Genomic DNA, 24600 nt, shown 5'->3' on the forward strand with positions numbered 1-24600 from the left:
CCTGAGGATCAGTGCATGCACATCGGCAGAAGTCCCCTGAACCCAGGGTAGGCTCAGGACGATAACTGGTACAGAGCCACCAGCACGGGCTCAGGGAGAGGCTGACACCCCTCCCTTTGTGCTGCTGGCTCCTGTGAACGTCCCCCACGTGTCAGGGTACCCCTCCCTCCCTGTCCCCAAACCCCTCTCCATCTCGCCTTGCAGTTGCATCTTCCTCACCATGACTGTTCCATCAAGGCCAAAGATAGAAGTTGCTGCCCAGGACCCCCTTTTGGGGACAGTCAAAAATTAATGTCCAAGACTAAGAGAATGAGGATTTTGCCTCCGGAGCGGACAGCAAGTGCAGGAGGAGCGGCAGCAGCCAGGATGGTGAGAACACAGTCCTGTCGTGTTCAGTGGAAAAGCTCCACCAAGAGCACCATGAGGAGCAGCTGCAGCCAAGAGCCAAACGTCATGGTGGCCTGGCCCTTCTGGGACATGAACCTGAGCTGGCTGACCAGGTGCTCCTTCACCAGTGCCTGCCTGAAGCCGTCCTCCTCTGAGATGCAGACGTAGTGGCCGTAGTGGACGTGGCTGACGTTCTGGATGAAGTGGAAGCACTCCTGCTGCGGGTGGGTGGTGTTGCAGGTCTTGATGAGGCTGTTGTTGTGGTACCAGTTGTAGGTGGCGTAGTGGGACTCGATGGGACAGTTGAGGTAGTAGCGGGAGAAAAGGACAACCGTGATGTTCTGATAGTCATCTGCTGGAAGAGATTGAGAAGAAGACTGAAGAAATTGAGAAGCAGGGGATGAGACAGGCATGTCCAGGAACCACAGAATCCTCCCCGAGGCTGGAAGGAAGAGCAGTTGGGACGACAGGGACATGTTACACAGCCATCTAATGACAACGGCATGGCCTGACCCACGCCTGGGAAAGTCCATGGGACTCTTCTCCCTGGACAGCAGCAAACACAAGAGTTTCAGACCTCTCACCCAGCTCAGAAACACAGCATTTAGCAATTTACTCCAAGCTGAGACTTGCTTGGTGTCTTGGTTTCAAGCACAGTCATTCCCAGTACCCCAGCAATGAGTTGCAACAGCTTGCACAACGCATACAAAGCCCTGAGGATCAGTCACCCTGCCCCAAACACCCCCTGGGGACATGGCCTCCAGCTCAGAACCTTTACGTACCTTCCTTAATATCCCCTTTCTGGCACGTTCCTTGCCACAGGTCCAGGTTCAGATTCTGCCGCACCTCCCTGGCAGATGGGAAGAAGCGTTAACATCAGAGAAGCAGCGCTTCGGGGCCAGGAAAGAAATCGCCCATACAAGATGTGGTGGATCAGATAAGGGAGAAAGTTTAAACACCTGCTATTATCTGGGGAGGGGAAAAAACCCACCCCACGCCCGCACTTAGGAGGGTGGTGGATGAGAAACGTGAGACCCAGCAACTCACCACTTTAAACAGCGTCACAACCAGAGCAGCTACGCACGTTTCTAATGGCAAAGGAGCACCAAAAATCCTAACAGCAGTTTTGAGGGTGCTCAAAATCCATTGAGCTCTCCAGAGCAGGGGTGCTGCGGGAGGGATGGATCCCTGCAGAGGCAGAGTTTTTGGGGACAGCACAGATGTCTGCGCTGCCATTACTGCCTGGACACGATGGGCTCATCTCTCTCTGTGACGGGAAGATGGCCACAAAAGTGTGCATGGCCCTGGCCAGAAAGGGGAATACTGAGGGTCTGGGTATTTCTCTCATTAAAACAACCAGCTGGAGGTGATGGAGAACCAGCAAACTGTCGGTGTCACGTACCGGTTTAGATAAACCGACTGACAGGTCCCGTTGAACCACCCGCAGTAGGGGTCCCTGGCCAGCAAGCAGCTGTCGCAGTTGTTGCGATACACCCTGCACATGTCCATGGGTATCTCCACAACTTTATCTGTCGAGCCCACGTACAGCATCGCCTGCAGGAGGGAAGCAGAGGGGCTGATCAGCTCAGCACTGTGTCCCAGTGCCACCTTAGGAGTCTAGCAATTCTGCAGCTTCACGGTGATATTGGGGTGGACGTCACCAGCCAGGCTGGTAAGTCTCCAGGTATAAATCAGTTTGCTCCATCAGTGACAGCAGTGTTGTCACCTCCAGGATGGAGCATCAGCACTGTCTGGCAGCTCATCTGCCAGCAAGGCTGGACAACGAGGGTGAAACCGCTGGGGGAGGAGAACACGGTGCTGGGATTTGGCCCAGGAAGCAACAGCCTTGTTCTTGCCTCACTTCCTGGGGAAAGGAGGTGTCCAAAAAGCTCCATTGCCCACCGACCACACAGAAAGTTACCCAGGATTGGGGACATCAGCCCAGCTGTTAGTATTTAGCAAAGGAAGCTGCAGGACCCCCCACAAACCCACCCAGAGGCTACTTCCAGATGCAGGGGCTGGCATCAAACCACCAATCCCTGCCTCCCCTGCTGCTCGCTCATAAAGCTACAGCCTGCCCCGCTGTTCTCCTTTTCGCAGAGCACGCAGAGACCCACCCTCCTGTGGTCCAGGATCATGGACTGGATCGGGTCCTTCTTTGGGAAGACCTGGAGCTCCATGATGTTCTGCACCCCGTCCGGCAGCTCCACGATCTTGTGGATGGATCCTTTGTCTGGAAAGAAAGAGGGAAGAGTCCTGAAACATGCTGAGAGCAGAAAGGCAAGGCAGAGGCTAGCAGGCAGGGGTGGGGAAGCCAGGCAGAGAACCAGCTCTGCCTCCAGCCCTCACTGCGGCACACAATACCCGCTCTGCAGAGCCAGGATTCCTGAAACCAGCCACCCAGAGAAGACAGGACCTTTCTCAGAAGGAGCCTGCTCACTCTGCTGAGAAATCATCCTCCAGACAGTTGCGTTTCCCACAGCAGAGCCTTCTCATCCTCCCAGCCAAGAGCCCGAGGAACCCGCTCCCCATCGCCCTTCGGGGGCTGGCTGTGCCTGCTTTGATCGGCTGTGCTGGAGCAGCCTCGGTGAGAAAACCCCACCGCTCCCCAGCTCCGCTCCACTTTGATCGCTGGCTTGTTCTTGCATGAGCCTCATCTCACCGCTCGCCCCAGGCTGAAACTCAGGGATTTGCCTTTCTGTTTTAATAATTAAACTGACTGCCCTCCCCACTTAAATGGCTCCAAACTGGTGATTTAAGAAAATGGGTCAGTTTGGTGGAAGGGTGGAAAGACAGATCCTGAGGGAAAAGAGCTCAGGAATCCTCATAGTTTACCCTCTTTTAGTACTTGCATGGTTTCCTCTTCCCAAATAGCCTCTCCCTTCTCCACCATCAACCAGGGGGAGGTGAAAGATGTGACCCCAGGTCAGGAAGGGATTAGGACCCCCCAGGAGCCAGCCCTTGGCTCCATGCCTGCCCCAGCAAGGGTGGGCAGCTGCCCTGCCAAGCCCTGCATCTTGGAGCAAGCTCCTTGGCAGGACTCTGCAAGGCGTTAGCTGCGTTTAAGCTAAGGTTTTGGGCAAGATAAGAACAATCTGAGCATGCGTGAGCCCTAATCCAACCCAGGCCACCTACCGAGAGCCATCTGCATTTTTTTAAATCACAGATTAGGAAACAAAAGCCCCAGAAAGTTCCTCCACCAGTGCCAGTGAACAAATCCCAGCAGAGTGCAGAAAAAGGGATGAGCAGAGCAGTAGGGAGCAAGCCCAGGGAGGAAGGCAGGTAAGAGAGGGAAGTGCTGGCTTAGGGACCTTTGCACCTCCTGGGCAGTGAGTAGCTGCACTGCGTGGGAACCCAGGCAGCTGCCTGGCTGAGCTGGCCAACTTTTTGCTCTCCATCCCATTCGCCTGCTGCTGAAGTGCCCTGGCCCAGCTCCGCAGCATCTCCGGCTGCCCCGGGACCTCCATCAGCCGTGAGCAGGGGCTTCGCAGGAAGTCTGCACCCCTGCACGAGAGCAAGCAGGGACAGGAGATGACGGAGTGGGTCCCTTTGCAAAGGATTTCTGCTTGACGGTGTAAAGCTGCACCTGGGGAGGGCTGTGTTACCCTTCCTTTGCCCTGAGACGTACCACAGGCTGAAGCAGCCCAACAGGGTAAATCCCACGTGCTGGAATTCTGCTTGCAGCCTGGCTTTGCCTACGCAGCCAAATTGGATGTATTCAGCTGTACTGGGACTTGGCAGCTCTTTTCTGCTTGACAAACATATGCCAAGCTGGGAACACAGCCCCTTGCTTCGCTCTGCACTGGGGGATCTCGTCTGCTTCCCTTGTGTTCCCTGCCCTCGAGGAGAAAGCAAACTCCGGGGAAACTCCAAAGGGAACGGTTCCCGATACCTGTTGCCAGATAAAGCACGTTGTAGCGGTGTCCGTCCCCCGCAGAGACCTCGTGCACTCCGATCTTCTGGTAGCGGTGCTTGTTGTGGAATAAGGGGCTCTTGGTGGGGGAGAGGGGCTCCACGCGGTCCTCCACCTCCGGGTGGCTGTCAGCTATCTTGAAGGTCTCGCTCGGGGTGTGCTGTCCAGAGGAAACGCACTGCGGCAAGAGGGGACAAAAGCCACCGTCAGAGTCAGACAGGTCCCCGGGGACGAGGCTCCAGAGACACACACGAGAGCTCCCAGACCTGTTTGCCAAGGCACCTAAGAGCCTGTCTCGCTTTGCTTCCCATGAAGGTGTTGGACCTTATCCAGCCTCCTTTTGTTTCCAGCACCAAAGCTCAGACCCCTCCCGCAGTGCCTACACCCTTCCTGGCTGCCCCAGCTCTCGCTTGGCTGCTCAGTGGTGGGACAGTCCCCTCCCCTGCCCCAGCTACTCTGGCAACCACTGTGGCAGAGCCGCGACCAGCGCTCCTGCCCTCGGGAGGCCTCTCCACTTCACATCTTTTTATCACTCACTCACCTGCCCAGGCTTGATCTCGGGGTTGGGACCGTTATAGCCTTTAAGTTTGGATGTTCGAAACACATTGTCAATGTCCCCAAAGGAATAGACACAAACGGCAGAGCTTCCCCTGAGGGCAAGGAGACAAAGAGAGGGTCAGGGAGATATTGGCCACCATCCCTACAGCTGGGACACGGCACACGGACCATGTCCACCCACGTGCCTCCCAGAGAGACCCAAGGGCTGAAATAAAGAATTTGGCCCATGAGACAGGACATCCCCCCTGTTTGCAAAGCCCCTCACCAGGTGTTTGTGAAGAGCCCGTAGACTTTGGAGTGCCGCCAGTTACTCGCCGGAACAAAGAAGACATCTTGCAACCAGTTGAAGTTGCCCTTGGTGACCGGGTCGACACAAATCAAGCTGGCTTTCAGGAAGGTGGTCCACTTGGAAGCGGAGAGTGAACTGGTTCCCCCTTTATCTTCCTGGGGGAGAGGGAATGCAGGGAGTCAGGGTCTGGCAGAGAAGAACACAAAGTGTCCCCTGTCCAGCATCTCGGATGGATAACTGGGAAATGCTCCAGAGGTGTATTTGATGCTGGTCACTGCAACAATCATGTGCCTCTCTAACATCCCAGCCAGACAGAACAGGGATTTCTCTCCCCCACAGGCAAGGGAGGGATGGGAAGGCTAAAGGACATGGCTGTACCCCAGAAAAACTCAGTGGCAGAGGAGAGAATTGAGCCAGAGGGGCTAAATCATGTGCCAACACCACCAGCTGAGCTGGCCTGTCCGTTTGCCACCCCATAACACTCTTGCCTCCCCACCACACACAGTTCCCGTGGTACCTTACATAGCTGGGCCACTCGGGAGATGTTTCTAGGGGCCTCAGGACTCTTATCTGGGTTGTCTTCACGAAAGAAGTAGTAAATCTTGTCCTGGTGAGGCTCTTCGTGCCTTAACGTGGTGGCTTTGACAAACTGAGGGTCTGAAAAGGGAAGTGAGCCATCAGAAAACCTTAGCCTGAACACACACGCTTCATCTGAAAAGCCACCAGTGGGGACCAAACCAGCGTGCTCCGCAGCTGTTAGCTCAGACAAGACAAGGAAATATAAACACTTTCTGTGCTCCAGGCAAAGGAGCCCATCCTCTACACCTGAGCAGTGCATTGTACCACAACCACTCCTCACATGCCCAGCGGGTTCCCCTTTCTCTCCCTCCTGCCCAACTCCACACCCCCAAAAGGCCAAGTCCCCAGCAAGTGGTGACACCTCGGCTGCTTAGCAGCAAAGGAAACCCGTTCTCCCTTCTCGCCCAGAGAGAGGAAGGCTCCCTTGGCAGAAGCAAGCTGCTCTGTTGTGTTTGGTGTGGAAAACCCAATGACGCTCTACTGCCACAAAGGGCGTCCCCAGCAGCCGCAGGGTCCCTCTGAGCATCGTTAGCTGGTGTCCCCATGGCAGGGAGTTTCGTGTCAGCACGGGATGAGCCACACGGCTCTCAGTCTATCAGGTTTGTTTGCTGGTGCCATGGCTGCCCCCCTCCATGGCTCTGCGTGCACAAGTCCTGTTTTGCCCCGGTGTCATTCTGATTTTTGTCTTTGGCCAGGGGTTCAATAATCTCCAATGTCACTGGGGAGGCAATGTTAATAAGCTTAGGGAAATTGAGGAGGGTCCTTTCTCTCTACTCCCCACCCTATCCCAAGCACAGCCCAAAATATTCCTGCCTCGAGGTCCCACCCTGGCTGAGGATTTGGAAAGAGTCACTGCCCAGAGAGTGGAAGTTGTTCTTCCTGTTTCCACCACCGCACAGCAGCTGATGGGCACCTTTACACAACCGTATTTCCTTCTAACATCTGACAGGGGACTCGCCACCCATTTCTCACCATTTCCCCATCTCCTCACCCTAAGCAGGAGGAACTCACTTGTTTTGTCCCAGAAGCAAAGAGCTGAAATTCACCCGGCTGGTGGCAAGAGAGCTGGAGGGAGCTGCTGGATCCCTGCTCACTGGCACTGAGGACAGGGACTGGACGAGCCCTCTCCATAGCTCTAGGGGTGACCAAACCCAAGCAAGACGCTCTGGAGCCACACCCCAGCTGGGCAGAGAGGAGGTACCCCTCCAATGGGCGAAGAGTCCAATTGATCTACTTGGTGGATCTCCCCCATACTCACTCTGCATCACTGTGTCACTTGTGTAGAGCTCTCCACCCCCTCTGACTCGTCGGAAACGGGGGATCTTGCCATTTTGCTGGCTCTTCTTGATGGTGGAGTAGATGTCATGACCTGTGGGATAGGAAAGCTCATTTACAGAGGGCTGTATCCAGAAGAGGAAGAAAGGTTTGTGAAAAGAAAACAAAGAACCAAAAACTGCCTGGGCACATGGACTCACAGAGGTGATGGATACAGGTCAAGAAACCCCGCCTAGGACTGAGCAGACTGCACAGGGCTCCCCCAAGAGGCCCCCTCAATCCTTTTCCTTAAAGAGTGGCAGGGACAAATTCTTGCTCTGTCTCTGGGAAGAATCCTTGTCTGTCCCTCTGCCAGGTCCAGAGCAGTGGAGTTGCTGCAGGACCCTCCTTCCCTGCTGCTTCCATTGCACAGAGGCTCAACCCCCATGCCCCAGACAGGAGCAAACCACCTTGTGCCATGCTCTGTCCTGGGAGGACATGCATTTCAATGAGGCAAAAGCAAGAAGCAGTAAGGCCACTCACCAGCTAGAGTGGAGGGACAAAGCCCCTGGAGCAGCCTCAAGGTGACAGAGAGCCCAGCCTTCCTGCACAGCACTACAGCTGAAAATATGTGAGCACCCAGGCTTACCGTCAACAACAACGAGGGTATTCGAGTCGGGGGTGAAAGGAGCAATACCTCTCCCATCCCACGGCGTGCTCTCCTTTCTCTGCGTCTGGGTAAGGACAGAAATGGTCCCTAAGTGTGATCAGTCCAGGGAAGGCAGGGGACCCACATCCACCCCTGGGGCAGGAGGAAAGCTGCTCTCCTTTTTACAGATGGAGAGAGCACAAAACAAACCAGCAAGTGCTTTGCTCTGGCCACCACATACCAGGTTCCAGCAGGTGGGAGCACAGGCGCCGGTCCCACACACTAACATCCCATCTCTGTACTTCTCCACTAACGTGAGGAAATTTTTATTGTCATCCTGCAAGAGAAAAAAAGAGCAGTGTGAGCAGCTGTGAATGGCAGAGCGCAGCCCCACAGCACGACCAAGCACACTGCTCTATGACTTCCTAGCTTCTTCATGGGTCTTAAAACCAGAAGAAACTGGTCTCATCTCATCTGAGATTCCTCCCCCAGTGATTCTCCAACCCAAGCCCTCCAACCCTGATGCAGCCAGCTGTTCCACCGCAGGCAGGACCTACCGAACTCCCAGGCGTGATGCACTGCCCTTCATTTTTCACTGGGAAATCTTCCTAGGATACAAGAGACAAAGCTACGCTTTAATTCCTTCCCTGCAAAAGCCACCTAACGTGGGCTCAGCCCCATGTACTACACGCTAGTCACTCTTTTCACAAGAAGCCAAGCGAGCATGTCAGTGAGAAGGTCATTAAACACCACAACACAGCCCTTTTTCCCCACCTCAGCATTTGAAAACCCTTGGGGAGGCTGGACTGGATTCCTCAGGTGATGAGAGTGGGGACGCAGGGCCACAGCCAGCCTGCGCTGCTCTCCAAAGGATTTTGGGAGAGGATCTGTCATTGTGGGGAATTCAATAGGGGGTTCTGGTGTCTGAGGGTTGGGACATGAACCACACTGTTTCTGGGAACAAGAAGGGAAGCTTCCAGGCCCAAACTTCAGCAAGCGACTTGTTTGAGAAGAACAAGAAGGGGTCACGAGAAAGCTGACTGGGGGGGGGAGCTTTCCTGCTGTATAACTCGGTGCCCAGCAGCTGATCCACAACTTCCTGCTTTGGAGGAAAACCAGCCTGGGTTCCGACAACAGACAGGGATGGGAACACAGCTTCTCCCCAGTGAGTCTGAGCATCCCTCCTCACGTTAAAGAAAGGGTCCCTCACTGGAAAAATCCTCCCTCTGGGGTAGCAAAGACTTCAGAAGGATCACAGCTTGGGAAGAACCCTGCTATTATTATAGGAGACTCCCCCTTGCTGCACCCACTCATCGTACCAACGTTACAGACTCCCGGATGGATGGGGCAGGCTGGGCAGAGACCAGACCCTTCCAGGCCTGACTTTGCTGCTGGCAAAGACATCGAGCAAGATATCGAGCATTTGGGCTGCGCAGTGGATGCTGAACACTTTCTTAGAGGGCTCCGGGGCCAAACTTTTTAGCAGAGCATTCTTACCGTGTAGTTCTCGTGGGTTGCAAAGTCATAGTAATAAAGCTTTCCCTCTCCCCCGATGTAGATGGCTGAGCTGTTTTCTTTGTGATAGAAGACCGGGTACTTCTCACTCCTGGGAAACACGTACTCTTTTGCACCTAGGAACAGCATGGAGAAAAGACTCGTCAGGGAGGGAGAGGAGGAAGAAGGGAAACTGCTGCAGGAGCTCTCGTAGGAGAGCAGAAGCTCAAAGTGATGCAGAACTGGCTCTGCAGCAGGCGGTAGCTTTGGTTCCCGCACCCTTTTGCATTTGACGTGCTCACAGCTTTTTGTGCCCAGCTTTGGGACCCTGCACGTGCTTAATCAGAGCTGTGACTTCTTCTCTGGCTGAATGGGAGACAAGCTGCCGTGCTGCCTTGCAGCTGGGGGTCACCCTCCCTGTGCCCACGGGGTAGATCAACTCCCGCCAGCATCACACCTCTCCCCGCCAGCATCCTCCAGCTGCATCCTCCCTCCAAGCGCCAGGAGGGATGGACAGGGTTTGGAGCCTCCAGGCCAGAGCCCAGATGTGACAGAGGAAGGGAGCACGCCAAGCCACAACTCACCAGACTCCACGCCCCAAACGTGAACAAGAAGTGAGCTGCAAGACCTAGGACCCGTGTCACAACAGGTTGCTGCAGATGGGAAGCTTTCCAGGCCCAGCAAGGAGGAAGGACTGCCTGTCCTCCCCTCTTTCCTTCCGCTTTCACCTTCTGGCTTTTCCAGCTCCTCTTTCCTACAAACATCCTCTCTTCCACTCTGCATTGCCAGCTCAGGTGCGGGATGCTGGCCCTGCACTGCAGCTGTGAGCCTTCTCTCCTGGGGTTTTTGCTGTCCCTGGATGGGCTCTGCTGGTCCTGCATCCCTTTTCGGGATGCTGCAGCACATCTGGGCAGCTCTGAGCAGCCGTGCAGCTCCACGGCAGCGTACAACGCACACAGCACACGCATTGCTGTAGGCTACCCCGTCCCCTACCAGAGTCTGCAGAATCACCCTTGCTCCTCCAAGGGGAAAAAACTCTCCCATCAGCACTGACTTCTGCTTAGCATGACAGAACTCTCCCTTTTCACTTTTTCCCTTTTCCAAAAAAGAGGGGGCTCCTCTCCTGGCAAGTGCTGCTGCTCCCCGCAGACAGCCAAAGGCTGAGTCTGCCTCGGGAGCTGGCTGCCTGCACAGACAGGCAATAAATCACTGGCACGTGTCCCTCTCTATTTATAGCGGCACTTGGCAGGACAGGCAAAAGACAATCTTTGCCCAGACCAGCACTCCCCCTCTGCCCAGAGCACGCTGCGCAGGGGTCCCGCCAGGGCTCCGCAGAGACAAAAGTAAGGAAGACTTATTAGAGGTCACTGGGAATACTGGCTGCCTGATGGATTTGTGGCTTATTTCTCCACTTCACTACGCTGGTCGCACGTCCTCGGGGTCTCAAGGCTGCACTGGCTCAGCTAATGGGGAATGCTGGCCAGCCCCCACCTTATGATGGGAAACCCTGCCAGACCCACGGGCTGCTGTTTCGCAAGGGCACCCCAGCCGCAAAGGATGGGGTACAGAACCCATCGCTGCCCTCCAGCTAACGCAACACCTCCGGGCTGCCCTTCCCCAGCGCAACGGAGGCCACGGGGCTGCACAGGGGGATTTGGCAGCGGGGACCCTGCAGCTAGGAAAGCCTGGCTGGATGGCAGTCCCTGTCTGCTCCCTGTCCCCTCCCCAGCCCAATCATCTCTCCTCTGTCCAAGGACTTGGAGAAACTCCTGAGCACGTGCTTTGTTTGCTGGAGAAGCTGGCATCGAGCCTTCTCAGAGTGACTGCAACTCATTTCCCGAAGTGGCCCTAGGAGCAGGATGCCAGCCAGGCATGTCAGCTAGCCCAGGCATCTCATCAGCCAGAGCTCGGTCCAGACTTGCCGGGGAGGAGAGGACTAACCCCTTGCTCACCATGCATCTTCCCAGCAGTCTTCAAAATCCTTCTCTTGACCCAGCCTGCGGAGCAAGCAGGCAACAGCCCATGCACACGGGAGCCCCCAAAGCCCCTCTCTGCCATCCAGGTCTGTCCGAACTGCAGCAAACTTTGCTTTTGTTTTCCAACCTCCAGCCCAGCCTAAATGTGCTGCTAATCCAGGAAAACAGACACCTGCTGCCATTCTGCACTCCTCTTCCTCCACCTCACCCTTTCGCATGCCTCAGCCCCGTGTGCTCCTATTACCTCTGGTTTCGTTTCCAGGCTTTTTTCACAACACCGCCTCTTTCTTAAGCTCTGTTCTGAGCGCCGTGCCAACCTGCAAGGACACACTTCTCTCCAAACAGCCAGAAACAAACAAGCTCAAAACAATAATTTGGTTGGCGCCAACATATTATTTATCCTACTGCTCCCCGGGGACGGCACTGAATCACGAAGCTGAGAGTAAACAGCTCTGCTAGCCAGGGCTCGGAAGCGTGTCTGTGGCTCCAGCGCTGATTTAACCTCATCTGGAAGGGAGCCTTTTCCAGGTGCTTCCACCTCTGCTTCTCATCCCGCAGGACAGGGGGGAGCTGCCCTGCAGCCCCAGACCGGGAGCTGGGAGGATAAATAGCTTCAAGAGCCAGGAATGATGAGGCAGAGGGCATCTAATGGCCCAAACTCTGTCCCCAAAGAAGGGGACATGCTAGTCCTAGAAAGTCTGAGACTGCTTTTGACACTGCAAAGAAGGGCTCGACCCCTGGAAGGGGGTCAGTTTGGAAGATACAGGGCTCATTTCCAGCGCGACGCTAACCCCGCCGTGTCCCTTCGCCTGGCATTTGCTGCGAACCCCACCGGCAGCGCGCAAATCAATGGCACGATTGTCACTCGAAATGCTAACCCCGGTCCAGAGGAATGAATGGCAGAAAGAGCGGCTTTGTGCTTTGCGGGCAAGATGGAGAGTACCGCACCAGGCTGAAGGAAAAAGAATAATATTAAATAAGGGAGAAGGAGGGAGCCCGGTGCATCTCGGAAGGATGCCTGCGGGGTGAGGTAACAAAGGAGGAGGAGGGAAACGAAGGGGGAGATGCTCTGGATGAGATGAGGGCAGGGAGACCCGTCCTAAAGACACAGATTGATGCAGAGAACACACAGAGCAATCCTGCCTCCCTAGGGACAGCTTAGCCAAACCCAGCTTTAGTGACACACTGTGGGTCCAGAAGCCCCTTCAGCAAGGCACCAAGAGCCTGGGCCTCCCCAGCACCATCCCAGAGCATCCCAGAGCTTTGAGCAGGTGGGGAGCATGCCCCCCACCCCCAGAACAGATGTCCCAGTAGAGAAGCAGCGTGGGTGTGCAGCCTCATCGCCAGCAAACTCAACAACCCAGCTCTCATCCCGGCTGGAGGGCTGACTCAGCTCCGGCGGGTCCTCTTCCCCACTGCTCCCCACTCCGGTATCCCAGACGCTCGGCTTAGTCACCGGCTCCCCCCCCAAGCGGGCGAGCCTTTGCGGGTCTACAATTTCCCCGCTGCTGGGGGAGGACTAAAATGGAAGCAATGGTTCGAATCGGCTCCAGCGCCAGTGTTTCAAAATAAAGAACTGAAATACAGCTTAGGAAACAGAAAAAGAGAAGGAGGATAAGAACCTGCTGCTTTTGGGAGTGGGACTAGTGCAGACAAGAGGCAGATCCTTTACTCGGTGGGTGCTCATAAACCCCTTGTTTAGTGAGAACCCCCTGGAAAAAAGGGAAACCAGGCAGGGGATGGGATTTATCTGCTCCTTGGCATTCCCCACCTCCACACCATGGGGTCTGGGAAATTTCTTTAGCTAAGCTGCATGTGTTCTCCCAAACTCTGCTGTAGGACAGGGACATGGGACTGGGCCACCTGCCAGGATCACTAAATGGCAAAACAGGATTTAAGCAGGCACAGCACTGACACTCGCCACGGCGGCGAAGGCAGCCAAGTCTCCCCAACGCCCAGGCAATCCACCCGGCAGCCCCGGGGACTCTTCTCGCTATAGCACGTTACAACACCGTCAGTCATCGCCGTCACACGTCCCACCCTCCCGGCACCACGCCGATGACACCGCCACCTGCTCTGCTGCCCGTGGGTCTGACAGCGAGCACACTCCCGGCTGAGTCGTGGCGCTGGTCCAATCCTTGCCTGGTTCCCTCCTTCTCCAAACAATGGCTCATTTCCCAGGTTTTTATTTCTTCCTTCCTGTTTGAATAGACTGGATAGATTACAACCTTGATAGCGGTATCTGCAATCTGATGGGGATTGGCTCTGACAGCAGAAGGAAAAGCCGCTTTCTCGCTGGTGACACATGGACCAGCAATGCGGGGCGGTCCCCTGGGTCTTGTCCCCTACACCTTGCCAGGAGCCCTCATCCCCCAGCAATGCGGGCTCGGCCGTGAGTCAGGGCTGACTCTGTGCTCCCGGCTCCTGCCCATCACCCCGCTTTTGGGAACATGAGAGCCGCCTCGACCCAGTGACATCGATCCCTCTTCTGCTTCCCGGCGCACGCAGGATGCACGACAAGCAGCCGGGCACAGGCTCATCGACTGCTTTCCTTTAAGGGCTGGGAGTGTGGTCCACTGCCTTCGTCACCCACTTTGGGGTCAGGACTCCCAGTCCCAGCTCTGACATCACTCTGCAGACCAGTTCCAGTTTCACTATTTCCCCAGCCAAGACTGGGTGGACAATCCCTGGGCTTCCCACCTTCTTGGCCAGCCCCAGGAGCCCCACCAGTAGACGATCCCCTCTAAGAGGAGCATGGGAAGTCACAGCATCCACCCCAGAGGGATGGGTCACCCTATGGGGCTGCCATGGGTCCCCTCCATCCCTAGGAGAAGGACTGAACCTCACGCTCCCACCCAAGAGCCACGCACCGTCTGTCTCCCCAGTTCCTCTACGGATGCCGGCAAGAAGCCAAACTGCGGGTTTTTTTTTTAGATGATCTATAAATTCCCAAGCTGAGACATTTCGGAAGGAGGAAGTACGTGTGCTCACCAAGCAGCTAGGTATTCCTTCCCCTGTGACTTTGTCCAAAAGGAGCAATATGACACAAGGAAACCACAGTTGGGCCAGAGCGGTACTCCTCAGAGCCCTGCTCACCCGCCAGCCATCCTCGCCCCAGGGGATGGACACTTCAAGCGGTCTGACGGCCTCTGGGACCTGGAAGACCCTGCAGAAAGAGGGTTATTCTTATAGGAACAATTTATTCTAGATGAGACAACCCAGGAGGGACGCTCTAGTGGGGTTTGCTCTGAGCTGCCACGGAATAACTGAAGGGTTGCGAGTTGCAAGTTCTCCGACACGCCTGGTGGAAAGTGATACACTTTTGCAGGAGGGGTTTCTGAGAAAGGGGCAAAAAGGCAACACAATGTGGGAAACCACTTCCTTCTCATTGCTCACAAAAAAACCTGGCCCGTTGTTCGCTCCTCTCCCCAGCTTATGCTACCAGCGTGCTGCCAAGTGACACAGCTGCACCCCCGGGACCCGCACAGCCACCTCTCCGTGCCGGGGAAGCTGAGGCACAGGCTGAAGGATGACATGACTGCTCCGGGAACATCACTCGGTGTGCGGAGCAGACCTGCATCATTTCGGCTCAACCTATGCTCCAGCATCAGTCATTTCTCAAAGAAAATAAAATAAAAAGAGCAGAACAAATACATACAGCCTCATCCCCTATAGATTTCTAACCTGGACCCCTAAGTGCAACCTCCAGAGCCCTCCCAGGGCCAAGTATCACCCTTGTCCCCATCTCACTCCCTCCCTGTCCCCTACCTATTCAGCCTGGCACAACATAGCCCATGGTTCTTGCTGAAGAGGAGACAAAAGCAGTCGCTGGCTGTGACGAGCAGCTCTGCAGAGGGCAGGCTCTGGAAAGCAGATCCCAGGAGCCCTGTTGCAGCCATCGGGCATCTCCTAGGTTATTTCAGATCCGACATGGCCTCTCCCATGGAGGCAGGATGTTTTCCATCCCTGAGCATCGTCCTTCACGTGGAGAACCAGTGAGCCCAGCACTGGGCAGCACAGGCAACACACAGGGGGCTGGAGAGCATCGCGGGGACGTGCAACCCCGAACCTCTGCAAAGGGGTCTGTGCGCTTGTGGGAAACTCAGAAAAAAGAGAGGTATGAAAGCACGGAGGGGAGACGTGCAGCTGGGAAGCCCGCATTACTCAAACCCAGACCTGACTGCCTTACACATTTCACTCCTCTTTCTTATTTTAAGTTTGCAGCAAGTCGGAGCGACGGGTTTCGTCTGTTTGGTATTTCTCATCCTGTCTCTTTCCCCAAGACAGTTTGGAGACGAGCAGCATTTAATTAGCTGCCAAGAAACCTCACGTTATCTTTTCTCATGCCCCTCGATGACTCCCTCTGAGCACCCCTCCCAAGGAAAGAGCAAGGCCATGGATATATCAATAACATCTACATCCTCTCCGCAGCGGGACTTTCCACCCTTGGCCACACTGCGTTCCCAGGTGCCACCATAGGATGCCACTCGCTTTCTCTTTAGCTTCTTCCCTAACCGCTCCCAAAAACCCTGCAGTCACAGGGTGCTCGCGTGGCTGCTTTCTGCTGCCCTCGAGAGATCCCTGACATCAATAGCAAAATGCTCCGGAGCAGAGGAAACAATCCAGCCTGTATTGTCAGGGATATATCCTACAAAAGCTCTCAGCCTGTGAACAATCCAAAGGCCCAGGAGGGCCGCGCTACTGTGGCAGAAAGGCTCAAGCTCGCAGAGTACGCTCTTAACTAGACAAATATGCTTTTTTAGAGTTACATTGCAGAAGGCAAATATGCTGGCACATTAATGATTCCCATTCTATTTCTGGTAAGCTCCGGAGCATCTTGGCAGCAGGCAGCAGTATTCAGCACAGGGGTGAGCTAGGGCAGGAAGAAAGAGAAGAAAAAACCCTCTTGGTTTGGGAACCCAGCTGCTGGGCATGAGCATGCCGGCTCAAAAGCTCTTCTGAGAGCTGCACAGCCCAGATCCCCTTTGCGAGGGGCCTCCAAGCTGGAGCCGGAGCCGGCAGCGGTCCCAAACACCCACTCAGCAAGCAACAAAAGAGCCCCCAAACCTGCAGCCGGGAAGGAACAAGCCTTGAATTCAAAGCCTCTGCCATCAGGCAGGGCTCCGCTCACCCTCTGAAGGCTTGAACCAAAGTGCTTCATGCTCCAGGAGAGATGGGTTTGTCCTTTTTAAATACAAAATGACTATACGACAGGCAGGGCAGTGTGTTCTATGTATGCTCACGCATTACTGATATCCCCTGCCCACCCCTGCACGCTCACCCCCGCAAAATTATGTGGCACTGAAGCCTGTGCCGCTGCGAGATGAGTCCAGAGCCTTTGATTTCACGTGCAGCCGGTAGCAAGGCTCGTCATCCAGCAGGTACATTCTTCCCTACAAGCCCCAAAGCCGAGCTGCTGGCTGCACCCTACGGATTGCTGGTGCTAAATATAGAGCCAGGTTTTGTTACTTTCCAAAAGCCGTTCTCCGTAATGACAGTCCCGAGCTGTGCCGTGTTCCTGCTGGAAGCTGGGGAACTTTGGCCTGTGATTATGGCATTTTATTGTACGGTCACTGGAACAACGGCAGAATAACAAAAGGATGCTTTTAGCAGGAGAGCTGCTATCTGCAGAGCGTGCCTACCCCTCCCACTAGGAAGATCAGTTTCCAGAGACTGATTTATCTTAAAAAGCTTTCCAGAATAAAAATTGCCCCGAGCACCTTTATGCACCATCCACCAGCAAAACAGCCGCTTTACCTTTTAGCTTAATTGGCAGCCAGCTCCTACCTCCCCGCTGCCAGTTAGGGCAGGGCAGCCGAGAAAACCTTTTCGGGCTCACGTCCTTTTCTCCCAGCCCAGGGGACATGAGCCAGGAGGTGGACACAAGGTAAGAGGACCTGTGCAGTCCCCCACGGAGCCTCCAGCCTCTGCAGGGGTTTAAAGATGAGAAGAAAGATCTGTGGCTCTGGAGCGAGGATGAAGTTTCCATTCCCTACAGAAAACAGAGGAGATTATGCAGCAAAAGGACTTTCTTGCTAGATTGGGAATGTCTGCTCTCTGCAGCCCTCCTACCTGCTCCTGTGGGCTTCCCACCCCTGTAACGAGTTCCAGCGAGGTCTCAGCCCCGCAGCTCCCTGGGTTTGTGCCGGGGAAGGGCACGCAGACCTGCCTGACCCCCCGCAGCAGGAACACACAATAGCCATTCTTCTCACGTCCATCTCTGGCTGCAGCGCCGCATTACTCACACTTGGAAAGCCAAACCGCTGCGTTAACAGGCAGTCGTTCGGAACCAGACGCTCAGATCAGACTTTCCAAAACTTGTGTTATCCAAAATACGAACAAACCCATGGCCACGGCTGTTGTGAGCAGCCCAAGGGCAGACGCCTGGCTAGGACTGTCCGTGCATTCCCCAAGGAAACTCCTACAGCTCCTTCAACTCGCTGCCCTCTCCCTCCCAGCCCAGGCATGCCTGATAAAGTAGAATCATCTAACCCCAGTGGGTAATGAGATGTGGAGCCACCACTGATGCTGACACCAGGTTCAAACTGGGGACTGGAGATTTACAGCACTAGAGAACCCGAGCTGTCATTAAAGGCAATATTAGGTTTATTATACAAAGACTTAAGCTGCTCTGAAATTAGTAGAGATGGTACGAAATGCTTCTGCATCCCGCTCCGGTGGCACTCTTACGCCACTTCTTTGTCACACCGGACACGGTTAGACACAGCCTACTACACTGGGTGGAGCCAGGATTGAGAAGAAAAGAGTGCCGAACAGGAGGAACAAGTCCTATTCTTGGAGCAACCAGGAATAGCCGCACACCAGAGGATGTAGCTCACCAGGAGAGAGCTGGCTGCAAAACAAGCAATTTCCTCCTTCCAGCTCACCTTCCAGCCCTTTTTCTGGATATGAGCTTCTTTAAAAAGCATCTTGTACTGCGTACTTAGATTTAGTTTGCACTCAAGTACTCAGGCTTTGATTTAGTCTGCCCTGCTTTGAGGCACTGAGACTACATCAACGACAGGAAACCTTCCCAGGCCAATTTTCTGCAATTCTGACCCCAAATCAGCCCAAGGGCTGGCACAGAGCTGGGCAGCAGGTCAGCAAATTGCAGCTGGCTCTCTTTCCCAGCCCGGAGCATTTTAGCGCAGCAGCCACAAGTTTTATTAGTTCACCCATGGCTGTTGTTTTTGTGTAATGCTCTTGCAACAGGAGGTGGTTGTGATTCACTCACTCGGTTTATTTGGTTTGTTTTTTCTTTTTCAATCTGCACCGAGCAAAAAATATTTTCAACCAACATTTTATGATACCAGCATCACCCACCCTGTGAAAATGAGCCGTCTGCAGAAAATAGCGATGCTGGGAAAGCGAGCAGCTTTCTTCTGGAAATGTTGATGCTCCGAGAGCTTCAAGTGAAACTGTCCTACAAAGATGTTTCACACCCGTGGGGACTGTGGCTCCCGAGAAAACAGTGCTGCTGTCACTGAGGAGTAAAACCTGGTACCACAGCTTTTGGTATCACCACCTCTCATTTTGTCGCCACTTCCAAGTTCAGCCTCATCTCTGCTCAGCTCTCTTCTTCCTCTGCTACCTGAGAGCTCCTAGCGCACTCAGAGCTGTTTGCCAGCACAGTTTCCCATGGCCAGGAGGGGCAGTTGAGCTTGGCAAAGCCCAGGAGCTACTATGGGCAGCATGGACATTTCCAGGAACTGCCATTTCTACTCGCCTCTGTGAGCCAGGGCAGCCCAGTTTACCCAGTCGAGGCAGCCAAGGGTCAAGTATATCATCTTTCTTTTCCCCCGCGGGACCTTCTTATCTCCTGTGAGCCACACACCAGCTCAGAGCCCGTCCCCTCCAGCTTCCAGCCTTATCTGTTAGTGAGAACGAGGGGAATAATGAAACCATCAGACCCCATCCTGCCCCAAAGTGTGAATGCAGCAAGCAAGCAGAAAGGGGCTGAGAATTTGTCTCAGATCTACACACGTGTGAGTAAACAAGGAGAAGATAATCTTAAGCGTGGCAACAGCCAAAAATTATTCCTGTTCTGCACAAAAGGCCACAGGCTATAGGAGCCAGACCTAGCCCTCGGGCTCCGTGGTGTCCTCACTGCACTCTTCTGCTCTCCCGATGCTCAGTGACCTTCTGGTCAGGAGACAGCCGCTCTCTTGCTCCATACAGGGGGGCTGTATCTGCCCGCTCCGTCACCCGGCCAGCTCTGCCCAGCGCCGGGACACAGCGGTCTCCATCTCTGCAGATGGATTGGAAGAGTAAACACAGGATCTGTGCTGACAGGCCAAAGCTCAGTGTGGGATGTGGCTGCACCCTTTTCAAAGCAAAGCCCAGCTGGCCAGGGGTTAGTTAGAAAAATACAGGGAGGCAGGGGGAGGACAGAAAGAAAAGGGAAGATAAGCAAGAACACGGCGTGCAAGGTTGAAGCACTTGCTTCTGCACCAGCCCAGACTGCTGAGGATGAACTCACGCCCACGCTGCAAATCCCAACAGAGAGGGAACTCGCCATTATCATCCTCCTGGTAACAGCCAGACAGATCCTGCCCCATCCATGTGACAGGTCAGCTGCAAAGGGGAAGGGGGGCAAAGTCCTTGTCAAGTGAAAAGGAGCCTGAGTGCTTTAGACATGACCAGAGGTCTGGAGCTGACCTCAGCCCTTTGCTCCGAGTGTCTCTCTCCTAAGAGGAAGAAATCCTGCAGAGTCAGACGGGCTTTCAGATAACTGCTTACCCAGCTGGACATCAGAACTGGCCACCTGTGCCGGCTGCTGGGAGGGCTCCAGGGGTCCCTCACCCTGCCTTGGGTGGCAAACCCTCCCAAGCACACGTTAAAACAGGGCTGATGCTGGGAAGAAGTGAACTTGCCCCTTCCTCACCCCCTCCTGCGCTGTGCTGCGGCATCGGGGAGGTGAAACAGAGGCAGAGCAGCGGCCGAGGCCTCGGGGCTGGCTTTAGACATTCACAGAAAAGCAAACTTGCAGAGCATGGCGCTCCAGCCACCCACCGCCACAAGTCCAAGCCCACAGGACTGTGAAATTACTTAAACCCAGGCAGCTCCAAGCACTGAGACCGGCCAGCTCGGTTTCTTTGTCTTCAGATCTGAGCTCAGGATCGTGCCACCTAAGCCCAGCTACATTTTTTTTCCCAGCTCACAATGTCCCCTCACCTATTTCTTGCTACAAAACTGGACAACGAGGGACCATAGGGTGAAATAGAGCAGTGCAGCGAGGCCGGAGCTCTCTCCCCAAATCTGGTGGGGTGCGGGCAAAGGGAGCAAGGCTGAGAGATGGAAGGGCAGCTCCAGCTTTGCCCAGCACCAATTTCCTCTTCTCCCCCAGTCCCGCAGCCCAGGGAGGGATCCCACACACGTACTCTCCCCTCCTGGAGAGAGCTGGGCTCCAGCCAGCACCAGGAATATCTCCCTTTGCCCGCAGGGCTGTACCGTCTCGAGGTGCCTTTGCTGAGGCTGCCATACCTGGTGCTACTGATGGGCTGTGGCATGTCAGAAATGTAGTGACGTGAAGAGCTGCCAGCTCCCGCAGAGCCCAGGGCTGAGGCCAGCGCTGCACCGCAGCAAACGCAGCACAGCACCAACACCCGTGCAAATATCCCACATCGCTGCTCCTCTCCATCCCGCTCCCAGCCTCCAGAATGGGGGCTTGAGCAGCAAACCCAGCCCTGCAACACCATCACCCCCAGGGCGAGGGATGAGCCTCTCCGCAGGGATGAGAATAGCGGCAGCATGCTGACCTGTGGGTTTTTACTGAAGATGCTGCGCTTGCCTTTCCCTGTGCCCAGAGCCTTGGGGAAGTTAGAGAGCTCCCTGCCACCCACCATGTCCCCTCTGCCCCCATCCCATTTCTCCACCCTCCTCCTCATGCACAGACTCACTTCCTAAAGGGTAGAGGTTATGCTGAGCAAAATGCAATCTGATAATCAGGACACGCGAATGACTCTTCACGAGTGTCACAGCCACTTCCAATAGCTCCCTCATCGAAATCCCTCTTGGCCTGTGTCCCAGCTAAGCTCTCACTCAAAAGAGATAAGCATAAGCTGATCCCCTTGCAGGGAAGTGTCCCAGCACTACTTGGCTTGGGTGCTTCTCAGTGACAGGTCCCTGCAGTGTTCAGTGCCGGGAAAGCCACCGTCCGAGGCAGATGCAGGGCAAGGCCAAATGGCTGTGGGGGGTGTGTGCCGAGCACAGCCACCGAGACAGGTGGAGACCAGCCACCCAAGCCTGCTCGTCCCCCTCTGCACAGTTTTACTCCAGGACAGGCATTTCAACACCAGACCCTGTAATTCAACTGCCCCCCCTCCAAGCAGTGCAGAGGAAACATCCATGGAGACATACCTGTCCCCATCCTCTGTTCGGTCCCCAGCTCTCTGCCTTCCCCCCCACCTTGTACCCCATATTCTGAGCTGCTTCGTTTCCCAGCAAATAAAACAAATGACACAACACCAGGAGGAACCTTTCGCTGCCCTCCCTGCCGGTGTGTGTCCCCTTTGTGCAAGGGATGCCGAGGCCACCTCCAAACCTCGCACCTACCGCCCTTCCCTCCGCTCCCGGCCCTGCATCCGCAGGCAGCAACGAGGCTGAGGAAGAAGAAGGGCATAATAAATAATGGCAGAAGAATAACAGATGGCGCAGAATAAACCAGGGGAAATTCGTGTCCTCTGAAGTTGTCAGCGAATGGGAAACACAGAGGAGCTGTTGTACTGCAGAGCAGCGTGAGATCCGCAGCTCAGCTGAACCCGCCGGCTCAGCCAAACGCTAGAATCACCGGGGAAAAAAGACAGGGGCTTTTGTTAAAGCCTCCCTGGAGGGTATGAATCAAAAAAACTTGGAAGACACATGATAAAACCAGTAAACGTTAGTCTGCTCTTTTCAACACCCGAAGCTCAGGCTCTAAGCTCGCTCCCTGAAAACATTTCTTTGTTCAGTTCCTGCTAAGATCGGATCTGGTTATAAGTCCCTGTGTGCCATGTCAAATGTATGTATTTTCTCAGAGAGCAGAGATCTGCAAATATTTACTCACTGCACTCATTTGCAGCTAACAGGGTAAATACATCAGATGAATAAGAAAATTAACTGTATTATGCAAAGACACTTCTCCATTTCTCCCTGCAAGTTAGGGGAAATGTGTCTGTTTCAGGGCTTTTCAACAGCCTTTAATATACCCAGCTTGGAGGAAAATTATTTTAGAATATATAAAGGAAAGAACTTGGCAAGAACAGGGATCTAAAAATTCAATTCAAAGCAATCAAGGAAGCCAGAAGCTCCTTCCTGCGATCACAGGCACCGTAGCTCATTTTACTGAGAGCCAAAAGTCTCTCCGAGAAGACAAAAGAAATAAAAACAAACCAACTCTTCTCCAAAGCCAAGCCCTAGGTAGAAAATACCCAGCGCAGGGAGCAGCTGTCAGCTGCAGATGCTGCTGCTGCATCTCAAGGTTGCAGCCCACCGCAGCCGGGACTTACCTTGGGGAGCCGTGATGATTCGGGGGTTCACCTTGGAGCGCCCCGCCGCCCACGCGCCCAGCTGGCTGGCCCACAGGGCCACGAAAAGGGCAACGGGCGACCTCCTGCCCATTTCTACTTCTTCAGCGAGCAGAGATCATGAGGTTGTGAGGCTGACAGCCGCATCGCTCCCTTATACAAAAGAGTGGGCAGCGGCAGAGCAGCCAATGACCGAACCAGAGGGCGGGGACTAGTCTGCCTCCCTCGGAAGCAAACATCATTAAGAAGAAAAATCCAAACCGACCTTCTTCGTTTAGTGCCTGATCCTCAGCAGCCGGTACCTGCAGGCTTTGCTGGGGTTTTTTGTCCTTTTTTAAACTCTTTCTGTAAGGGGAAGGTGGGGGTCTGATGGCTTTGTTCACCTGAGAAAAGCTGCAGCTGAGCCAAGCTTTGCCATCAACTTATTGCAGAGACTTGTAAGAGCAATATTCAAGTTGATGCAAATGACATAAGAACTAAAATATGCGTAAGAACACACAAGCAGCAAGAGCAGACCAAGGGTGCAGAGACCCATAACAAAGGATGCCGCTCCCAGCTGCTTAAATAAAGGGATGTGTCGAGGCCAGAGAGCCGCGCTGGGATAACACCGAGGCCAGAGAGCCACACTGGGATAACGCCGAGGCCAGAGAGCCACGCTGGGATAAGGTGGCAGCAGGAAGAGTTCACTAACAGAGGACCCGGCTCTGCCACCAGGAGGATGCAGCAAGGCTGCAGCATCTCTCGTGTGCCAGCCCCTCTTCCTGCTCCAATTCCATAATAGCAAAGGGCCACTCCTAGCACAATAAAACACTGCCCAAAGGTTCAGTCATCATCACAGGTCAGGAAGACTATGAGACAGAGCAGAGACACGATGACAACTCAGCGGTGTCCCTTCCCCTGGGTCACACACCCCCTCGCCAGACCAGTCGAACTCACATTGTGGTGCTCATGACTGTGCAAGCGGGAATGAATGACATCCCAGAGCGCGTGTGGAAAATCCACCAGGGAGCTGGGGTGAAGATATACTCCTTTCTTCCCCAAGGTCCTGCCCTAGCTTTTGTGATGCTGATTTTTTTCCAAAAGGACGGGATGCTGAGCACACCCAGGGGCTGGCCTGCCACAGAGCTGCGGCACCACCTTTGGAAAGTCACTTTGCTTTGCCAAACCTCGTTCCCCAGAAGGACTGACGGTCTTTGTGAAGCGCCGGGAGGTTTGTTAATGAGAAGAGCAAGGCATTACGTGCGAGGAAAGCGAGGTCAGACGTGACCAGAATAAGAGAGCCCCACGGGGAACTCGCAAGGATGAGAGACACAGCTGCGCTCTTTAAAGTTAGCATTGAAGCTAGACCCAGGACTGCTCTGCTCCTGACGGGGATGAACAACGGCAGGGCAAAGGGGGGCATTTTGGAGGAAGCAAAAAATTAATGAGCCGGCTAATGGTGAATTTTAAGGACCCACAGGAATTCCCCACCAACTCTAAGCATGGGGTTTCATCTTTCTCTTTAACAAATATCTGCTTGGGTAATTACAGTATAACAACATACAGATCATCTCTGGTTTTTCACTTTTGGACACGGTGATTCCCAGCCTCAAACCATTTTGCTTTCCTGCTCACCTCGAAACAACTGCCTGTTCTCCCCCAGAGGCTTCTCTGCCTCCCCCATTGCTCCCAGAGGTGCTAAGCCCTGTTATCTCTTGTTTTCTTGTAGAAAAGTTTTCCTGAAAAACATCTAATTCACCAAGACTCTTTCACACTGTCAGGAGTGAAAAAGCAGCATCGTTTGTAAATCAACAGCCTAAGCCATACAAACCCATGCTGGTTCCTTAATAATCATGGGGACACAGCATTTTGCATCCCCCCGAGATCTGGGCTCCGCTAGGAGAGACGCATACGTTATTATCTGCTTTGCCTTTTCTGACACAACGCAGCTGGTGGGCTGGGAAACTGGCTTTCAACTCCCACTCTTGACAAAGTTGCCAACTGGAAACACAGAAGGG

General features: G+C 54.3%; 1 protein-coding gene across 1 annotated transcript; it reads right to left on the minus strand.

The window, feature by feature from the left end:
* Positions 1-392: 392 nt before the first annotated feature.
* Positions 393-22697, minus strand: SEMA7A (semaphorin 7A, GPI membrane anchor (John Milton Hagen blood group)). Its single transcript, XM_010080394.1, has 14 exons — positions 22586-22697; positions 9127-9260; positions 8187-8237; positions 7871-7966; positions 7630-7714; positions 6985-7095; positions 5665-5804; positions 5124-5302; positions 4842-4950; positions 4280-4478; positions 2505-2620; positions 1790-1941; positions 1170-1237; positions 393-742 (listed from the first exon to the last, which is right to left on the minus strand). Exons 1-14 carry the CDS (start codon positions 22695-22697, stop codon positions 393-395), a joined length of 1902 nt encoding a protein of 633 aa, XP_010078696.1.
* Between the last annotated feature and the right edge of the window lie 1903 nt (positions 22698-24600).

Source organism: Pterocles gutturalis, unplaced genomic scaffold (genome assembly GCF_000699245.1).
Source record: "Pterocles gutturalis isolate BGI_N339 unplaced genomic scaffold, ASM69924v1 scaffold14279, whole genome shotgun sequence".
In the NCBI taxonomy this organism is placed as follows: Eukaryota; Metazoa; Chordata; class Aves; order Pterocliformes; family Pteroclidae; genus Pterocles; species Pterocles gutturalis.